At 40.7% G+C, this 15888-nt stretch overlaps 2 protein-coding genes across 3 annotated transcripts in view; both read right to left on the bottom strand.

Annotated features, from left to right (window-relative positions):
- Desi2 (desumoylating isopeptidase 2) overlaps window positions 1-866 on the bottom strand; it is a 51178-nt gene extending 50312 nt beyond the window's left edge. For both annotated transcript variants that reach the window (XM_005326564.5, XM_040276903.2), the window contains exon 1: window positions 438-866. In XM_005326564.5, the coding sequence (XP_005326621.1) occupies window positions 438-479 (42 nt within the window). In that variant the 5' untranslated portion in view covers window positions 480-866. The remainder of the gene's footprint in view (window positions 1-437) is intronic.
- Window positions 867-8424: 7558 nt separating this feature from the next.
- Window positions 8425-15888, bottom strand: part of Catspere (catsper channel auxiliary subunit epsilon) — a 152673-nt gene continuing 145209 nt past the window's right edge. Inside the window, exons 21-22 of the mRNA XM_078024680.1 lie at window positions 12601-12654; window positions 8425-8578 (exon numbers count right to left, since the gene is read on the bottom strand). Of these exons, the coding sequence (XP_077880806.1) occupies window positions 8425-8578; window positions 12601-12654 (208 nt within the window). The remainder of the gene's footprint in view (window positions 8579-12600; window positions 12655-15888) is intronic.

Consider the following 15888-nt stretch of genomic DNA (forward strand, 5'->3'; position numbering starts at 1 on the left):
GTTTTTGAAGACTTGAGAGCATTTAGAATGTACGGTTCCGCAGAAGCAGAGGAGCGGGATGCGCCGGCGGATCAAGACCGCGGGACTGGGGCATCCCGCGGGCCAGGAGGTGGCACAAAGGTCGGAACCACGACGGAAGCTTTGCGGAAAGGACACTGCTCAAACGCCCAGGGGTCGGGCCCAGGGCCAGGGAAGCTGAGGGGAAGCGAGCGGTTTAAGCCTCCCGTGCCTGGGCAGAAGCCCTCGGCTGACCGGGCAGCACTAACAGGAGCGTCGACTAATGCAAGGATTAGAAAATATTACTACTCTCCCCTCCCCCCAACCTGAGAACTAAGCTGAGGCGGGGATGCCAGAGAGGAAGCACCCGGGGCCGGGGTCCGAACCCGACCCGCGAGAGGACGCCAGGCTGGGCCGGGGCCGCCAGGGGCCGCACTCACCATGTCGTACACGTTGAGCACCACTAACTGGTTAGCCCCCATCCTCCCCGCGGCCGCCGCCTCGTCCTCGAGCCGCTCAGTCTCCGCGGGGCGGAGGCCGCTCCCACCCCCGCGGGAGCTTCAGGGGGCCTGCGCCGGGCACTAAACGTACAGCCCGGCCCGCCGCAGCCAGGGCTGAAGCATCGGGCAGCCGGGCCGCTCCCGGGCGCCGCCGACTCTTGTGCGAGGACCGGGCCGGGCCGGTGGCGGCCCGCTCGGGCTCAGGCACCTCCCCTCGGCGACAGACACGTGGGGAAAGGCGGGGCTTGAGAGAGGGGCGGGCGCCAGGCGCCCCGGAGGCGGGGCCGGCCCGGCGCCGGAGCTGAGCCCGCCTGCGCTCTAGTTCTTGGTCGCTGCACCTTGGGACCTAAAATGGCGGCAAGCCTCGAAGCCTCTTCACCCTGGAGGCGCGAGGTCCCACAGAGACTACAATTCCCAGCATGCAGAGCGGGATGCCCCCTTCGCTACTGAAAGCACAGAGGCGGAGTCTTTACAGTCTCGACTACAACTCCCAGCATGCTTCTGGGTCCCGAGCCTCTGCAGATCTTCCTGGGAAACTACAGATCCCAGCACGCACTGCTTTGGATCTGCTTTCGGATCTTTTTTTGCTTTCGTCCTTGACAAGCGGTGAACTCTGCTGCCTTAAAGCTCTCAAGCGCTACCTCTGCCCCTGCTAACGTCGCATTGAGTCTGATGAAGTCAACGGAATGTGACAAAAGACTAAAGTGATGATCCTAAAATTTCCAAATTCCTCAGAACACCTCTCCCCCGCCCAGGGCAGCAGTGAAGAAATAGAGGAGGCAATTTGCTGGTGTAGGGTGGGGTGTGACACGTATCCAGTTAATTCTCAGGGTGGAATTTACGTTTTGTGAGACTACTCTGCCCAATGGGAATAGTACTGCACTCGTAGATTAGCAGAATCCTAGGAAACAGAAGGCGCTTGTACATTCATTCAGCAAATGTTTGTTGTGTGCCTGACATATGTCACACAGTGTTGTAAGGCTCTGAGGAATGCAGTGATTAAACAGAAGGGAGTGGGAGCACAAGCAAAGTATCAGTGCTTTGTAGAAAATTAAAATGATAGAGAATGATCTTAGACTGGCTGCACGGGGGGAAGGACTTTGTAGTGAGTTCTCAGATGAAATCTTAATGACAAAGTCAGCCCCGCACATATTCAGAGGAAAAAGTATATCAGTCAAGGGAAACAGAAATACAAAGACCTAAGGTATTAAAGTATTTTCTGTATTCAGGGAAACAAGAGACTTTTGTGACCCAGAGCTAATGGGCAAGAAAGCTATGATATGAAATAAATTGGATGGGTAGTCAGAAACCAGATCCTGAAAGGGTTTTTAAATTCATGATAGGGTTTGATTTAAAGTGAAGATTTAGGAGAGATTGGATAAGGGGGTGAAAGGAGTGTATTTTTAAGATTACTTGGGTTGCTGTGTTTTAGAGGCAAAGAGGAGATCAGTGTAGTAGATTGTAAAAATAACCAATGCCCCAAATTACAAGACTTTTGGTGTCTCCCCTGATTCTGGGCTGGCATATGACATGCTTTGGTCCATTAATTAATATGATGCAACAGAGACTTGAAAAGCACTTTTGAATTGGGGCTTGCCTTCTAGCTGACCACCACCTCATGATGCAGGTTACATAGTTATTACCCACCAGCTGACATCAAACCAGTGAAATATGTAAGGCTATCTGAGTCCATCCTGCTTTAGCTGAGCCCATGCAGCCATATGAAACACCCACAATGCTCCAAAGAATGTGGGAAATCTTTTAAATTGCAATGTTTGGGAAGTGGTTATGTGGGAAAAGCTAATTGGTTCAACCAATTAATAAGCTATTCCAGAAGTGCATTCAGAAGGTGGCTTAGATGTTGCTAATAGTGGAGGAGACTGAGAAAATTAGAATTCAAATGTTTTGGAGGTACCGTCTATGGAACTTGCTAATGAGTTGGCTGCTGAGTTGGGAAGAGACTTTGAGAATTTTTAGATGTTTGCCTTGAGCATCTGGGTGGATGGGAATGTATAATATGTGGAAACATGGTTGGGGGGGAGTTATGGTTTGGTCATATTAATTTAGAGATGTCTTTTAGATATCCATGTCAAAGATGCATTTGCATAAACAAAGTATTGTCATGGCCATTATAAATAGACTTTGAAGACTTAGGACTGGATATATGTAAGTAGAAAGAAATAAGATCTCCAAGGACAAAGCTCTAGGACCCTTTACCATTTAGAGGCCAAGAAAAGGTGAAAGAGGAGCCCTGGGGACAGGAGGGAAATCGAGAACATAGTAATGAAGTAGTCACAAGATTGGGACTCAGCAATATAGAGATAAATAGCCTGGTGAGCAGAATCATGGAGGACTGGGATTTAATGAAATGATTTGAGAAGCAAATTAATAGAGACAACTCTAAAACTTGGGGCAATAGCTAGATAGGGCAGTGTAGTTGAAAGAAGGTATTTTAAAGATGGAAGTACTCAGAGCACATTTATATGTAAAGAGAAAGAAATTATTATTTAGGAAGAAGGAGATTTTCAAGGGCAACAAAGGGGGAGGGATCTAGGGAGCTAGGGAGCTAATGGGAGGAGCTGGCTTTTGGTAGGAGGGATGCTTCATTCATAGTGACAACATAGAAGTCACATGCAGGTGCATAGTGATGGAATAGAAGGATGAAGAAAGGCAGGCTAGGAATATTGGATGTGGGAAATGGAGATGTTATTTTCTGGTTTATTTTGATTTTCTCAATGAATTTCGAGGCAAGATTATCGTAGAGAGAGATGAGAATAGGGGCATAAAAATTAGAAGAGGTATTGATCTACAGTAAGAGAAATCATTCATTGTTCATTGTTCAGTCACTGAACAAGTATAAAATTATGTGTCAGCCATTGTGTATCACTATTTCATCCATGATAAAACAGAAATTTTACTATCCTCAGGAAGCTTATAATCCTATGGAAATAATGCATTATGAATATATATTGTCCCTCATACATTTATAATTTAAATTGAAGGAGATGAGCAGTAATAGAGCATAATAGGAAGACTTATTTGAGATGTCAGAAGACTGATTATAAAAGGAAAATATAAAGTTATAAGTTGGATATTGGAGAGCTAAAAAGACAAAAAGGGATCACTAAGGTATCAGAGCCAGAAGGAGCTGTCACTCCTAAGCCTGAAAGAACAAAGGAAGGAGGTTAGAATTTAAACATTTTTGCATTTGGAATTCAAAGTTCTGAAGAGGAGAACTGCTGGTATTTCTCAAGAGGCATAATGATGCTGCTCCTGAAAAAACTTTAAAACATCAAGCTAGAAACTAACCACTGCAACTGATCAACTGCTATAATGAAGAAGCCTGGCTGAATTCATGCTGACAGGATAGAAAACAGGAAGTCCCTCAAAATTGTCAGCTATCTGAGGAGAAGGCAGAGCTGGAAAACTCAGGAGAGAATGATGTTCTTTGTCTTAGATGTCTTTAGTTATGGTGTGACTTTTTTTTTTTTTTTTTTGGTACCAGGGATTAAACCTAGGGGTGCTTAAACACACAGTCACATGCAATTTTGAAATGGAAAAAATTGGTAACTGATAAGGTGTCCGAGCCATGATAAAGGAAAATAAAATTTAAAGCTTTGTTTTTATTGTGTACCAAATTAACTCTAAACACAGCATTTTAAAACAAACACTAATTATTTCATGGTTGCTAGGGTCCAGGAATCCAGAACAGTTTAGTGAATATTTTTCAACTAACTTGAGTCTCTGGTGGAGTTGTATGTAGTCCATCATATTGGTGAAGCTATGATCATTTCATGACTTGACTGGGGCCTGAGGATCAGCTTCCAGGATTACCCATATCATCATAGGCAGAAAGCTTTAGTATCACTACGTGGGCCTCTTGGTAGGGCTGCTCACGCCATGGTAGCTGTTGCTTTCAGAGCAATTGATGCAAAAAAGTAGAGGCATGACCAAGAAGGAAACCACAGTGTCTTACAATCTTATCCATCACTTCTGCTTCATGCTATTGGTCATGTTAAACAACTCTGGAGCAATGTGAGAGGAGGCTACACAAGGATGTGAATACCAGGAGGCAGTGATTATTGGAGCCCATCTTGGAAGCTGGCTATTACAGATGGCTATATAAAACTCTGTTACCTCCACTAAATTAACAAAGTGAAGAATGGCTTATTTGTTTCAGAGTACTGCTGGTCTTTTGGATCCATCTTGAGGAAGGTTCCTCAGTTCCTCTCCCAGACCTCCTGGCTCATTCTCTGCTAGATCAGTTGTCATTGGTTGATTACACTGAGTACTTTGGTTGGACATGTATTACTGTCATGAGCTAGCCATGGGCTGTGTGTGTGAGCTGTGAGCATTTGAGCGCATGCTTCCCTGACTGGGCTGTGCAACATGGTTCCCCCCAACCCGACGCTAGCTCTGCCTTTGATCCCACACAGCACCTGAGATGGGTGTGGCCTTCCAAGATGTCAATCTGCTGACCTAAGACATCACAAAGCTAGACTCAATCCCCTGAAACCTAGCCCCTTGCCTTATTTGGAAAGAACATTCCATTGAACCTCCCTTTGTGAGCTCCCCTGCCCTCTATAAAAATAAAGAATCCAGGTGCAAGCTGTCTCTTTCCAATGGACCCTTAAAGTTGAGAACCATCCCTGATTCCTGCAAGCAAAAGGAATTTCTGTGTGTTGCATGCTTCTTTTGCCATTTTCTTAAGTTATTGGTGCAGCCAGCTCTTGTGAACCCAGCTCAGGTTGCCAGCTAGCCAGTGTTAAAAGGTGGCGCTGGGGGGAATTCTCCAATAGCTCTTAGTTGATTTTTCCATTTCAAAATTGCCAGCTGAGGAGATAACAGAATTGGAAAATTCAAAGGATAATGATATTCTTTGTATTAGATGTCTTTAGTTATAGGGTGATTTTTTTAAGCCATTGGTAATTATACAAGTTTGTCTAAATGCAAGTGTATATTATTAGCAAGGTCTTTGATAATAATAGTTGTGGAAGTTACCCAGGCCAATACTGTTATACCATATCTGGAGCAGGTGATGGCTTCACCCAAGGCATATAATTTTTCCTGGTTATGTGGTAAAAATTCAGCATAGCTCATTGGCCAATTTTATGCTTCTCCAGGAAAATTATTTCATATTGGTGATAAGATGGAGATAATCTTCATTGAAATTTATTTATTTTTTTTGTGGTGCAAAAGATTGAACCCAGGGCCTCACACTTGCTAGGTGAGCGCTCTACGGCTGAGCCACAATCCCAGCCCCCTGCTTTATTTTTTAAAAAAATATTTATTTTTTAGTTAGTTGGACACAGTACTTTTATTTTATTTATTTGTTTTCATGTGGTGCTGAGGATCGAATCCAGGGCTTCATACATGCTGAGCAAGCACTCTACCGCTCAGCCACAACCCCAGCCCAACTGCTTCATTCTTAATTGGTGCAACATGACCTGGGCCTACAACATCATTGCATCCCTAATGTGATGATCAGGTCAAACATGAACTTGGTTTGCTATCTTAGCATCATCTATATGAGGACGTATACTTTAGAATTCTAGCAAGTGGGCAGATAATTTAATATTGTCTGGGAATATGAACTATTTCTGATACTCTTCTCTCATTGGGATGGAAAATAACACATTTTCCAAGTTAACAGTTGCATAGCATATACCTGGAGTCTGACAAACTTGCCCTAGCAGTGTTTACCACATCTGGCATACCAGTTGCAATTGGTGCTACTACTTGATTAAATCTGTGGGAGTTGATGGTATTCTCCACGATTTACCCATTTTCTGTAGGGGTCAAGACTGGCAAGTACAAAGATATGTCAGAGACCAACAACCTTGTATCTTTTAGGTCTCTAATTGTACCATTAATTTCTGCTACCTTCCTCTCCCTAGCCCCTGGAAAATAATAATGATTTTCTCATTTTGTCAAGTTGTGTGTGTATGTGTGTGGGGGGGGCAGAATAGAGATTTCCATTTGGTCTTCTCCACTGTGATTGCTCCTACTTCATAGACCAGAGTCCCTATGGGGGCTTTACTCCAACTTCTAGGTATATCAATTCCAACTGTGCAGTTGAAGACTGAGACAATGACTCTTGTAGGAGAGAAGCCACTGTGGTTCTCATAGGCCCTAACTCTAAAGGAGAAAGTGATGACACTTAGGGCCTCTGAGTATTATCAACTCAGACCTGTGTATAATAGTCATCAAAAATGTCTGGTTATTCCCTTTCCCCAATACAGTCACCTGAATAAATGGTCATAGGTTTTTGGGAGACTTTTCAGGTGCCTCCATTTGCCATAGTGTTGCATAAGGCCCCTGCCACCTCTTCAGTCAATGAGTTTTTGGATCTGAACTTTTACTCAGGTCTGGGATACTTTGCAAGGGATCATGACTTTTTATTGGGACAACTTCCCTGGGTCTCCTCTTCCACATCTTTTTAAAAAAAATAGATGTTAATCAATAACCTTGTAGAATAACCAACAATTTTTGTTCTAACAACACCTCATTCTCTTGTCTTTACTCCCTATGAGTTGAGCAGTCTCCATGGCTGCTCATGTCTTTATGGTAATGTAGGCTTTCTGAAAGTATAGCATCACTACCAGGCATCTCTTACCTGCCCATGAATATTAATGACACAGTTCTGTGACTACCTCTTCTGCGGTTATTCCTGACCTGCAGAGGAGAGCTAACACTAAATGTTTTAGTGATGCTTTAGGATCACAGGTTTTCCATATCAGGGCTTCCAACCTTCCCATAACATGCCTTGGCTGTGTTCAAACATTTCTGAAGCCCTGTGATGCCCAGGTCTTTAGTTTATTGTTCAATTATGTCTTCCCTTCCATTACTGATGATAATCTTTATAAGCTACTACTGAGACACCTGGTTCCTCTGCCTAGCTATTTACTGCTATGTCTCTCAATAGTTTCTCAGCAATCTGCAAGTCTGGAAAAACTTGAATTTTGGTTTTCTTAGGCATATAATCTTGTTATTTAAAAAGAATTTTTATCTTTCTCTCCCCACCAGTGTTTAGACTCATTATGATAATGTCAGAACTTTCAAAACAGAAAGGAGTAGCAGGTATCCCTATCTTATTCCTATTCCTAATCTGTAGATATGTGGACAGGTCTTTGCCTTTGGAGTTTCATCTTGCCTGTGATCTATTCCTGATTGCCTAAGCTGCAGATTTCAGATAATCACATAGCCAATTATTTTTCAATAAATCTCTTTGCATACACACACACACACATACACACACACACACACACACACACACACACACACACACACACACCCCTCCTTCTGGTTATGCTTCTGTGGTTGAACCCTAACAAATACAAATACAAATACAAATACAATAATATTTGGACAAATTAAGAAGTTTATGTTAAGCATTGAATTTAAATGTTAAAACTTAGAAATAAAACTTAGAGTGCCAGCTACCTCATTTTCAATATAATACTTTTACATTTCATATATGAATCTACTATGAGGAAAACTTCTGAAACCTGCTTAAGAAAGATTTCTTAAATTCACACACTTTTATTAAATCCTTCATTACATTATATTACATTAATTACAATCATATAAAGTTTCATGCAAAATAATATTTGACATTTTTATTTTTACAAATATTTAATTTATACTTAGGATTATAATAGCCAAACTTAATTTTTTAAAATGCCTTATAAGAGTATATAGAATATCTTTCAAATTAATACACATTAAATATTTAAATTTAATAATATATATAAAAATATTTCTGTTTATGGGTAATTTAAGAACACTTTTTGGGTTTTGAGTTTGATAATATTTTGGGCTTCTATTTAGTATTTTTGGTTAAACATACACTCTCAATATAGCCATATATATGTGTGTATACACACACACACGTACATTCTTTCTTCATATACATATTCAGAGTAAACTAATTTTTCTTTTGTTTTCCTGGTGGTTTGTTAAGTGGTTTATAAATATAGTATCTATAAACCCTCATATACTGGAAGTAGCTCAGAACTAGAATCGTGAAAAACAGTAGCATCAGGACAAAGAGTATAGATGCAACCAGATAGAAGCTTGGGCTGAAATAACAACAACAACAAAAATCATTAGAAGTCATTGTTAGAAGTCATTGTTCACACTTTCGTTGTTAATTTACTCAATCAAATAGTTTCTGAATACCTAATTACTATGCCAATGACTGAGAACAAAGATCAATAAGACATAGTGTCTATCCCCAAGGTATTAAAGTGTTTGAGGCTGGGCCTGGGGTTATAGTTCAGTGGTAGCGGGCTTGCCTAGCGTGTGTGAGGCACTGGGCTCAATCCTCAGCACCACACAAAAATAAATAAATTTGAGGCTGACCAGGGCGGAAAATAATGTGATCAGTATGATAAAGCAGAGCATGCAGTTCTGTGGGAGCCATGCCTCACAGAAGGTCCTCTAGTGGAGGGCACCCTGGAACGTGTGGGTAGGGGTGGATGAAACCTGGGAGTGAAGTAAGCGTTGCAAGCAAAGGGAGAAGCATACGGAAGGCCATGAAAGTGTGAGGAAACCTTGAGACCACTCCTAGAACATTCTGGATAACTCAATTTTCTGGAACTCAGGTGCTGGGTAGAATAGTTAGAGATAGGTGGTAGGCAGGGGTCAGATGAGAAAGACAGTTTACATCAGGCTAGAAAGCATGGATTTTAGTGGAAAGGCAAAAGGGAACTTCAGGGGGTATGACATAGGATTGACATTTTTAAAAAGATGATTCTGATAGTAGCGTGAAGAATGGATAAAAGGGAAGCCTGAGTGCAGAGACAGGAAAACCAGTTCTGAGATATCTGTAATAATTCAGTTATGATATGGGTCTTAATTAGTGGCTGAAGGAATGGAGAGAAGTGGACATATGTTTGGCAGTTAAGTTGGATTGATTTCCATGATGGTTTACGATGTGGTGTTTGAGAAACATGAATAAAGGATGTTGCCCAAGTTTCAGGATAGCTTATCAAAGGGATGCATTACACTCCACAAACAGAGGATTCAAATGGAAGAGCATTTTTCTCCTCCTCCTTCTTCTCTCCACTCCCCACCCCCGTCAAAAAATTGGGTCTTGCTATGTTCCTGAGGCTGGTCTCAAACTCCTGGACCAAGGGATCCTCTTGCCTCAGCCTCCTGAGTAGCTGGGGCCATAGGTACATTTTACCATGTCCAGCTTAGAGTCTTTCTTGTGTGTGTGAATATGGCTGGTTTACTTTGGGGAATTTTGAATTTAAGGTACCTGAAAGTCAGCCAGATAGGGGTGTGTGTGTGGGTGTGTGCGTGTGAGTGAATACATAATTTATTAAATGTTACTCTTGGTGGGTGCCGCACATGTGCCTCTTCACTCAGGACTCTGCATGGGTGCCTCCCTTCAGGGTAGATTTGCTTTCTATTTGGTGTCCTAGTATCTGAGGTTATGGTTCCCTTTTAAACCATAATTATCATTATCAGTGTTACAGTTTCTGTAAGTTCCCATAGTTGCCTTAGTCTGATCATTCTCATCTGTGACTGTAAACATTATTGGGCTCTAGAGAATGTATTTTTTTTCTTTAACAAAATAATATAACAACCATCTGATACCTTTCAGGCATTGTACAAGTTGCTGGCAGGACAATGATGAGGAAAAATAGACTTGGGCCCCATGTCTTTTCTAGTGGGGACATAATCAAATGATCAAGGAGAAAATAAATCTAAAACTGCAACTGTGATAAAGAACTAAGAAGGAGAGATATATAGTGCAGTGAAATCTCATTGTAGTAGAATTTAATGTGGTAAATGGAATCCAGAGTGCCTTTTTGGGAAAAAGATAATTATCCCCCAAATCTGAAGAATAAACAGAAGTTGGTAAAGTTGAATAATAAAGAAGGAAATGAAGAGATTCCAGACACAGGGAATAACATGTGGAAAGTTCCTGCTATGGGACAGAGTTCAGAGAAGCTAGGGACTGAGAGAAGTTTGGTGGGTCTGGAGCTAAGTAAGTGCATGATCCAAGATAAGGAGAAGTAGTTAGTGGGTAGATCATGTGAGGCCTTCTAGACCATATGAAGGAATTTTACTTCTATAGAAAGAAACTTAATGTGTTCAAAGTTACTACAATTACCATTTTGAAAATATTACTCTGGCTCCAAAGACGAGAAAGAACTAGAAAAAAGTAGGAGTGAATAAGGAGAGTTTGGTTAGTAGTCCATTTCAGAAATAATGGTAGTTTGGATTGGGGTAGTGGTGATGGTTAGTAAGAAGTGGATCTATTCAAGGCCTACTTAGGAGATTAAATGAGTGGGAGCTAATGGTGGTTTGAATATGAATGTTAGGTTTATCATTTTTGTTTTTGACTTGTAAGCTTACATAGTCAGATATTTTCCTGGAAGAGGGAAAATTGGAAAACAGGGTCGCCACCTTGTTGAACTCCAGAGTGCACAATCAACACCGTAGGTTATATGAATTAACCCTCCTGGAGCTGCACAAGGACAATCCACAGGACTGTGTGTGATGACCCAGATGGATCAGTTGTAAGGTGGGACAGATAATTGGGTAGGAGAGTGTATGGTAAGATCATGAATTCACTTTTGGACATGTCCAAAATGTGATTCCTGGAATGATGCTTTGGGAAACAGAAGAGTTACCAGTAATAACAGTGTCTAGAGTGGGACTATGGGAGCAGACAGCTGAGGTGCAGTAGAGGAGGAGGTCACCAAGCATGCGGAAAGGCCATGATGTTGAGCAGGATTGGTAATGTAGACACTGATGGTGGGGTTCATTATGGAGAGGAAATCAGTGTGACAGGGCCAGTTATTGATGAATGAAGGAGAATTTAGGGAAGACATAAACAATGAGCTAGGGCTATAGCAGAGGCCCTGAACCTCAAGGATAATTATTCCCTGAGGTACAAAGAGAGTGTAAGAAAATAGCATTACAAAGAAGGGCTGGAGGTGAAGCAGTATCCTCAGGAGAAGGCTGGTTTCACCTAAGGGGATAGAGGGAGAACTCAGGATAGTTGAGACTAGTTCAGTGGTGGCAATTTCAGAGGCTAGAATGGAAAAATTGGGAAAACTGCTCACAGAAAGGGCTCTTTTACTGGAAGATGTTCACCCCCAGCTGGCCCCTATCTGTCTCTGGTATCCTGTAGGGTCCAGGTGTTAAAAGAGGCTAAACTATAGTTACTAAATTAGTGGACCACTCCATATGCCACACCGGTATGCTTTGGCTACTGGAATTCAGCTGCTTGTGGGTAAGAGCTGGGGCAAATGGGTTAACTTTATTCTTTCTCCTCTCTTCCCTTCCTCCTTTGGCTCCTTCTTATGTTAGTGGGTACTTAGGTGAACACTACCACCCTCTATTCAGCTAAATCAAACATGCCAATGTCATGAGGAAGAGAAGTCATTGAGAAGCAGTTATGTATGTTTCCCAAAGTTAAGTGAGAAATGACACTTGCTTTATCTTATCTACAGATTATTCATACCATTAACCTTCCATGACCATGAAACACTGAATCATCAGTAATACTGAAAATAGGCCATAAATAGCTTCTACCTTTTGTGTGTGTGTGTGTGTGTGTGTGTGTGTGTGTGTGTGTGTGTGCTGGGAATTGAACCCAGGGCCTTGCACATGCTAGGCAAGCGCTCTGTCGCTGAGATGTAACCCCAGAATCTGTCTTCTACTTTTAATTAACATTTTACAAAAAAAAAAACACAAACAAACAAACAAAAAAACCACAAAAGAAAACAACCCCCTACAATACCAGACCCAGGACAGAAGATCATGTAAAGGCAGAAATATTAGTGCTTTAGGAAAATAGCAAGCCTATCACTTGGGAAGATAAATTTCACAGAGAACCAAAAAAAAAAAAACAAATCTAAATATAGATTTGTAAACACTTCATTTGAGTCTTTTGTTTGTGGGTTTGGTTTTAGGATTAGGTTCAATTACATGTCATATGATACTTTGGATAATACGATTTTAAGCTGGGGACCCTGATAAGTGATTGCTCAGGCTCTGTTTTGGGGAATATTGGGGTGCCTTTCCTTTTTAGCCACTACTCATATATTTTAGAAATTCCTTCGCTAAAGCCTCTCCTTACCTGGGAATGATGCCATAGGTCTCTATTGCAAATATAGCCATTAGATTACAGAAACTGCAAATCAGAAAAATAACATTAAAGAGTAAATTAAAGTTTTAAAGTATATTTAAAACTTCCTCTACATCTCTACAGTAATAATCAAATCATATAATCTTAGTTAAGGCGTCATATTCTTTTAAATTTTTTTTAGTTATATATGACAGTAGAATTCATTTTGACATAATTATAAAAGCATGGAATATATCTTTTTTTTCCTAATTCAGACCCCATTATCTTGTCTTCCTCTTCCCTCTCCATCCCCATTCCCTTTCCTCTATTGATCTTTCTGCCATTTACTCATAGTTTTTATTTTTAAATTAATTCTTGTGGATATGCACAATGTTGAGATTCACTGTGTTAAATTCATATTTGTACATTGGAAAGTTATGTCAGATTCATTCCACTGTCTTTCTTTTTTCCATTCGTCTTCCCTTCCCTTCATTCTCTTTTGTCTAATCCTGTCTCAGCCTCCTGAACTGCTGGGATTACAGGTGTGTGCCACTGTCCTGGCAGTTTTTTGAGTTCTTTATGTATCTTGGAAATTAATGCCCTATCTGAGGGGCAGGTAGCAAAGATTTTCTCCCGTTGTGTAGGCTCTTTCTTCATGCTCTTTTTTCTTTGCTGTGAAGAAGGTTTTAATTTCATATTATGTCTCATTTATTGATTTTTTATTTTATTTCTTGTGCTTTAGGAGTCTTGCTAAGGTAGTCAGTTCCTGAGCAGATATGTTGGAGGGTTGGGCCTACATTTCCTTCTAGCAGTGCAGGATTTCTGGTTTAATTCCTAGTTCTTTGATTCACTTTGAATTTTGTACAGGGTAAGAAACAGGGGTTAAGTTTCATTCTACTACATATGGATTCCCAATTTTCCCAGCATCATTTGTTAAAGAAGCTATCTTTTCTCCAAAGTATATTTTGGCACCTTTGTCAAGTATGAGATAACTATTTACGTGGGTTTTTCTCTGTATCTTCTATTCTATCCTGTTGGTTTTCATGCTTGTTTTGGTGCCAATATCATGCTGGATTTTTTAACTGTAGCTCTATAGTATAATTTAAGGGCTGCTATTGTGATGCTTCCTGCTTCACTTTTCTTGCTAAGGATTACTTTATCTATTCTGGGCCTCTTATTTTTCCTAATGAATTACATGACTGCTTTTTCTATGTATGAGGAATGTCATTGGACTTTCGATGGGAATTGCATTGCATTTGTATAGTGCTTTTGATAGTATGGATTTCAGATATGAATAAATGCTCTAAATTTCCAGGTAATATTAATTTCCAGGTGATGAAAAATCTATCCCAGTCTACTTACATAGCTTTAGTCTCCAAACATTTAAAAACTTCTTCCTTTCCAAAGATTTGGCCTGAATCACACTCAAGAGGTACCATTGAACAGAGAGGTATGATCATTCATTTTGTTTTTATCACTAAACTTGATCTCCCACTCGCCATTTTTCAAACCTTCTAGAGGTTAGACACACACAGAAGGAGAGGATCAAAATTTTATGTGACTATTTTCTTGGCCAAAAGTACTTAGGTATTGAATGCTCAATATTAGGTTTTTCTTTTGAGGAGAGAGACAGCTAGCATTCCAACTTTTAACACTTAGACTGGGTTCTTCAGATATTTTTATTTTGTAACTGAGAAGTGTCACCTAAAGTTCTGGGAGTCAGGTGATGCCTTCTGTATTTACCAATCACCCACCAATCATGGACTCCTATGTTTTTTTCCCCACACATATTCTTTTGGGGTCACCTAACCCTTTATGTAGGCAGGGGTGGTGCCTTTCATGAGAGCTCAAGTATAGTTTCCCTTTTTTCTTTTTCTTTTCTTTTTTTTTTTTTTTTGGTGGGGGGGACCAGGGATTGAACTCAGGGGCATTCAACCACTGAGCCACATCCCCAGCCCAATTTTGTATTTTATTAGAGACAGGGTCTCACTGAGTTGCTTAGTGCCTTGCCTAGGCTGGCTTTGAACTCGTGATCCTCCTGTCTCAGCCTCCCGAGCTGCTGGATTTAGTCTTGCGCCATCGCGCCAGGCCTGATTTCCCTTTTTTTCAGACAGGGCCTCATTAAGTTGCCCAGGCTGGTTTCAAACTCCTGGGTTCAGTGATTCTCCTGCCTCAGCTTTCAGAATAGCTGGGACTTCATGTGCACACCAGCATGCCTAGCAAAGTCTAATTTCCTTTAATGGTGTGCATATTTGAATCCATTGAAAGTGAACATTCCCCCTCCCCACTTTGGCGCTATTTCTGTCCATCACATCACTCTTTAGCCTATTGTCAGTGTACCTGTAAGCAGCCTACTGTCTTCAAATTTTCTAGATCATAGTCAAAAGTAGTCCTTGTTTCCCCATTCACAAACCAAGAGACCCAGTTAGCTTCCCCATGTGGTTCTCTGAGGCCTCTTTTACTTGTGGAGAGTACCCACATGCAGGAAGGAGGCACAGCACTCAGAAAACTCTCTCCAGAGAAATTCTACTAGCTTTTCTTTCTTTTTTTTTTAAATGAAGTTGAATATTTTATTTCTTATTTTGTTGAAAGCTGTTGTTTCAGTGTATAAGAGTAACACCAGTAAATGCAGTACATTATAAAATTAAGACAGTATTGTTCTTCTGACACAATACAACACACACTTTCTTCCATGCCCAGTTTTTTTTTCCAAAGGAAGATCATTAAGTATATTGACCCAAATCCAGGGATGGGTGAAAGCAAGTTACAATATTATATTAGTCTTATAACAAGATTATCCTTGAGTTACTTACTTTTTATAAGTAGTTTTTGCCACAGATAATTTCATGAATTCTGATATCAGTCTAATTCCTACTCTAAAAATAATAAGGAATTGTAAAAAAGATGCATATTGTGTTTATCTGCAGTCATTGGGAAGTTAAGGGGTATCTTCTTCCAGTAGCAGTATTGAGAGTAGCTTTTAAGTCTTCTATCCACCACTAATTTAAGACAACTGCAGAAGTTATAAACACTAGTTTCTTTAGGGTGCCATTTCCACTCAATAGATTTTATGTATTTCTCATAAGCTTCTTTGCTTACTAGAACTAGGTCATCTAGTTCTGAAGGGTCACTCAGTGTCATCTTTATCAGCTAATCATCTTCATAGCAAGATTTGTTCACAAACCCTGGGTTTTCTGCAAGTGCCTCATTAATTTCAGTTACTTCTCCTGAGAGAAGAGAATAGAGTTCACTGGCAGCTTTCACACTTTCCAAAGCACCAAACTCATCTTGTTTTTTCAA

Source organism: Ictidomys tridecemlineatus, chromosome 10, assembly GCF_052094955.1.
Source record: "Ictidomys tridecemlineatus isolate mIctTri1 chromosome 10, mIctTri1.hap1, whole genome shotgun sequence".
Classification (NCBI taxonomy): Eukaryota; Metazoa; Chordata; class Mammalia; order Rodentia; family Sciuridae; genus Ictidomys; species Ictidomys tridecemlineatus.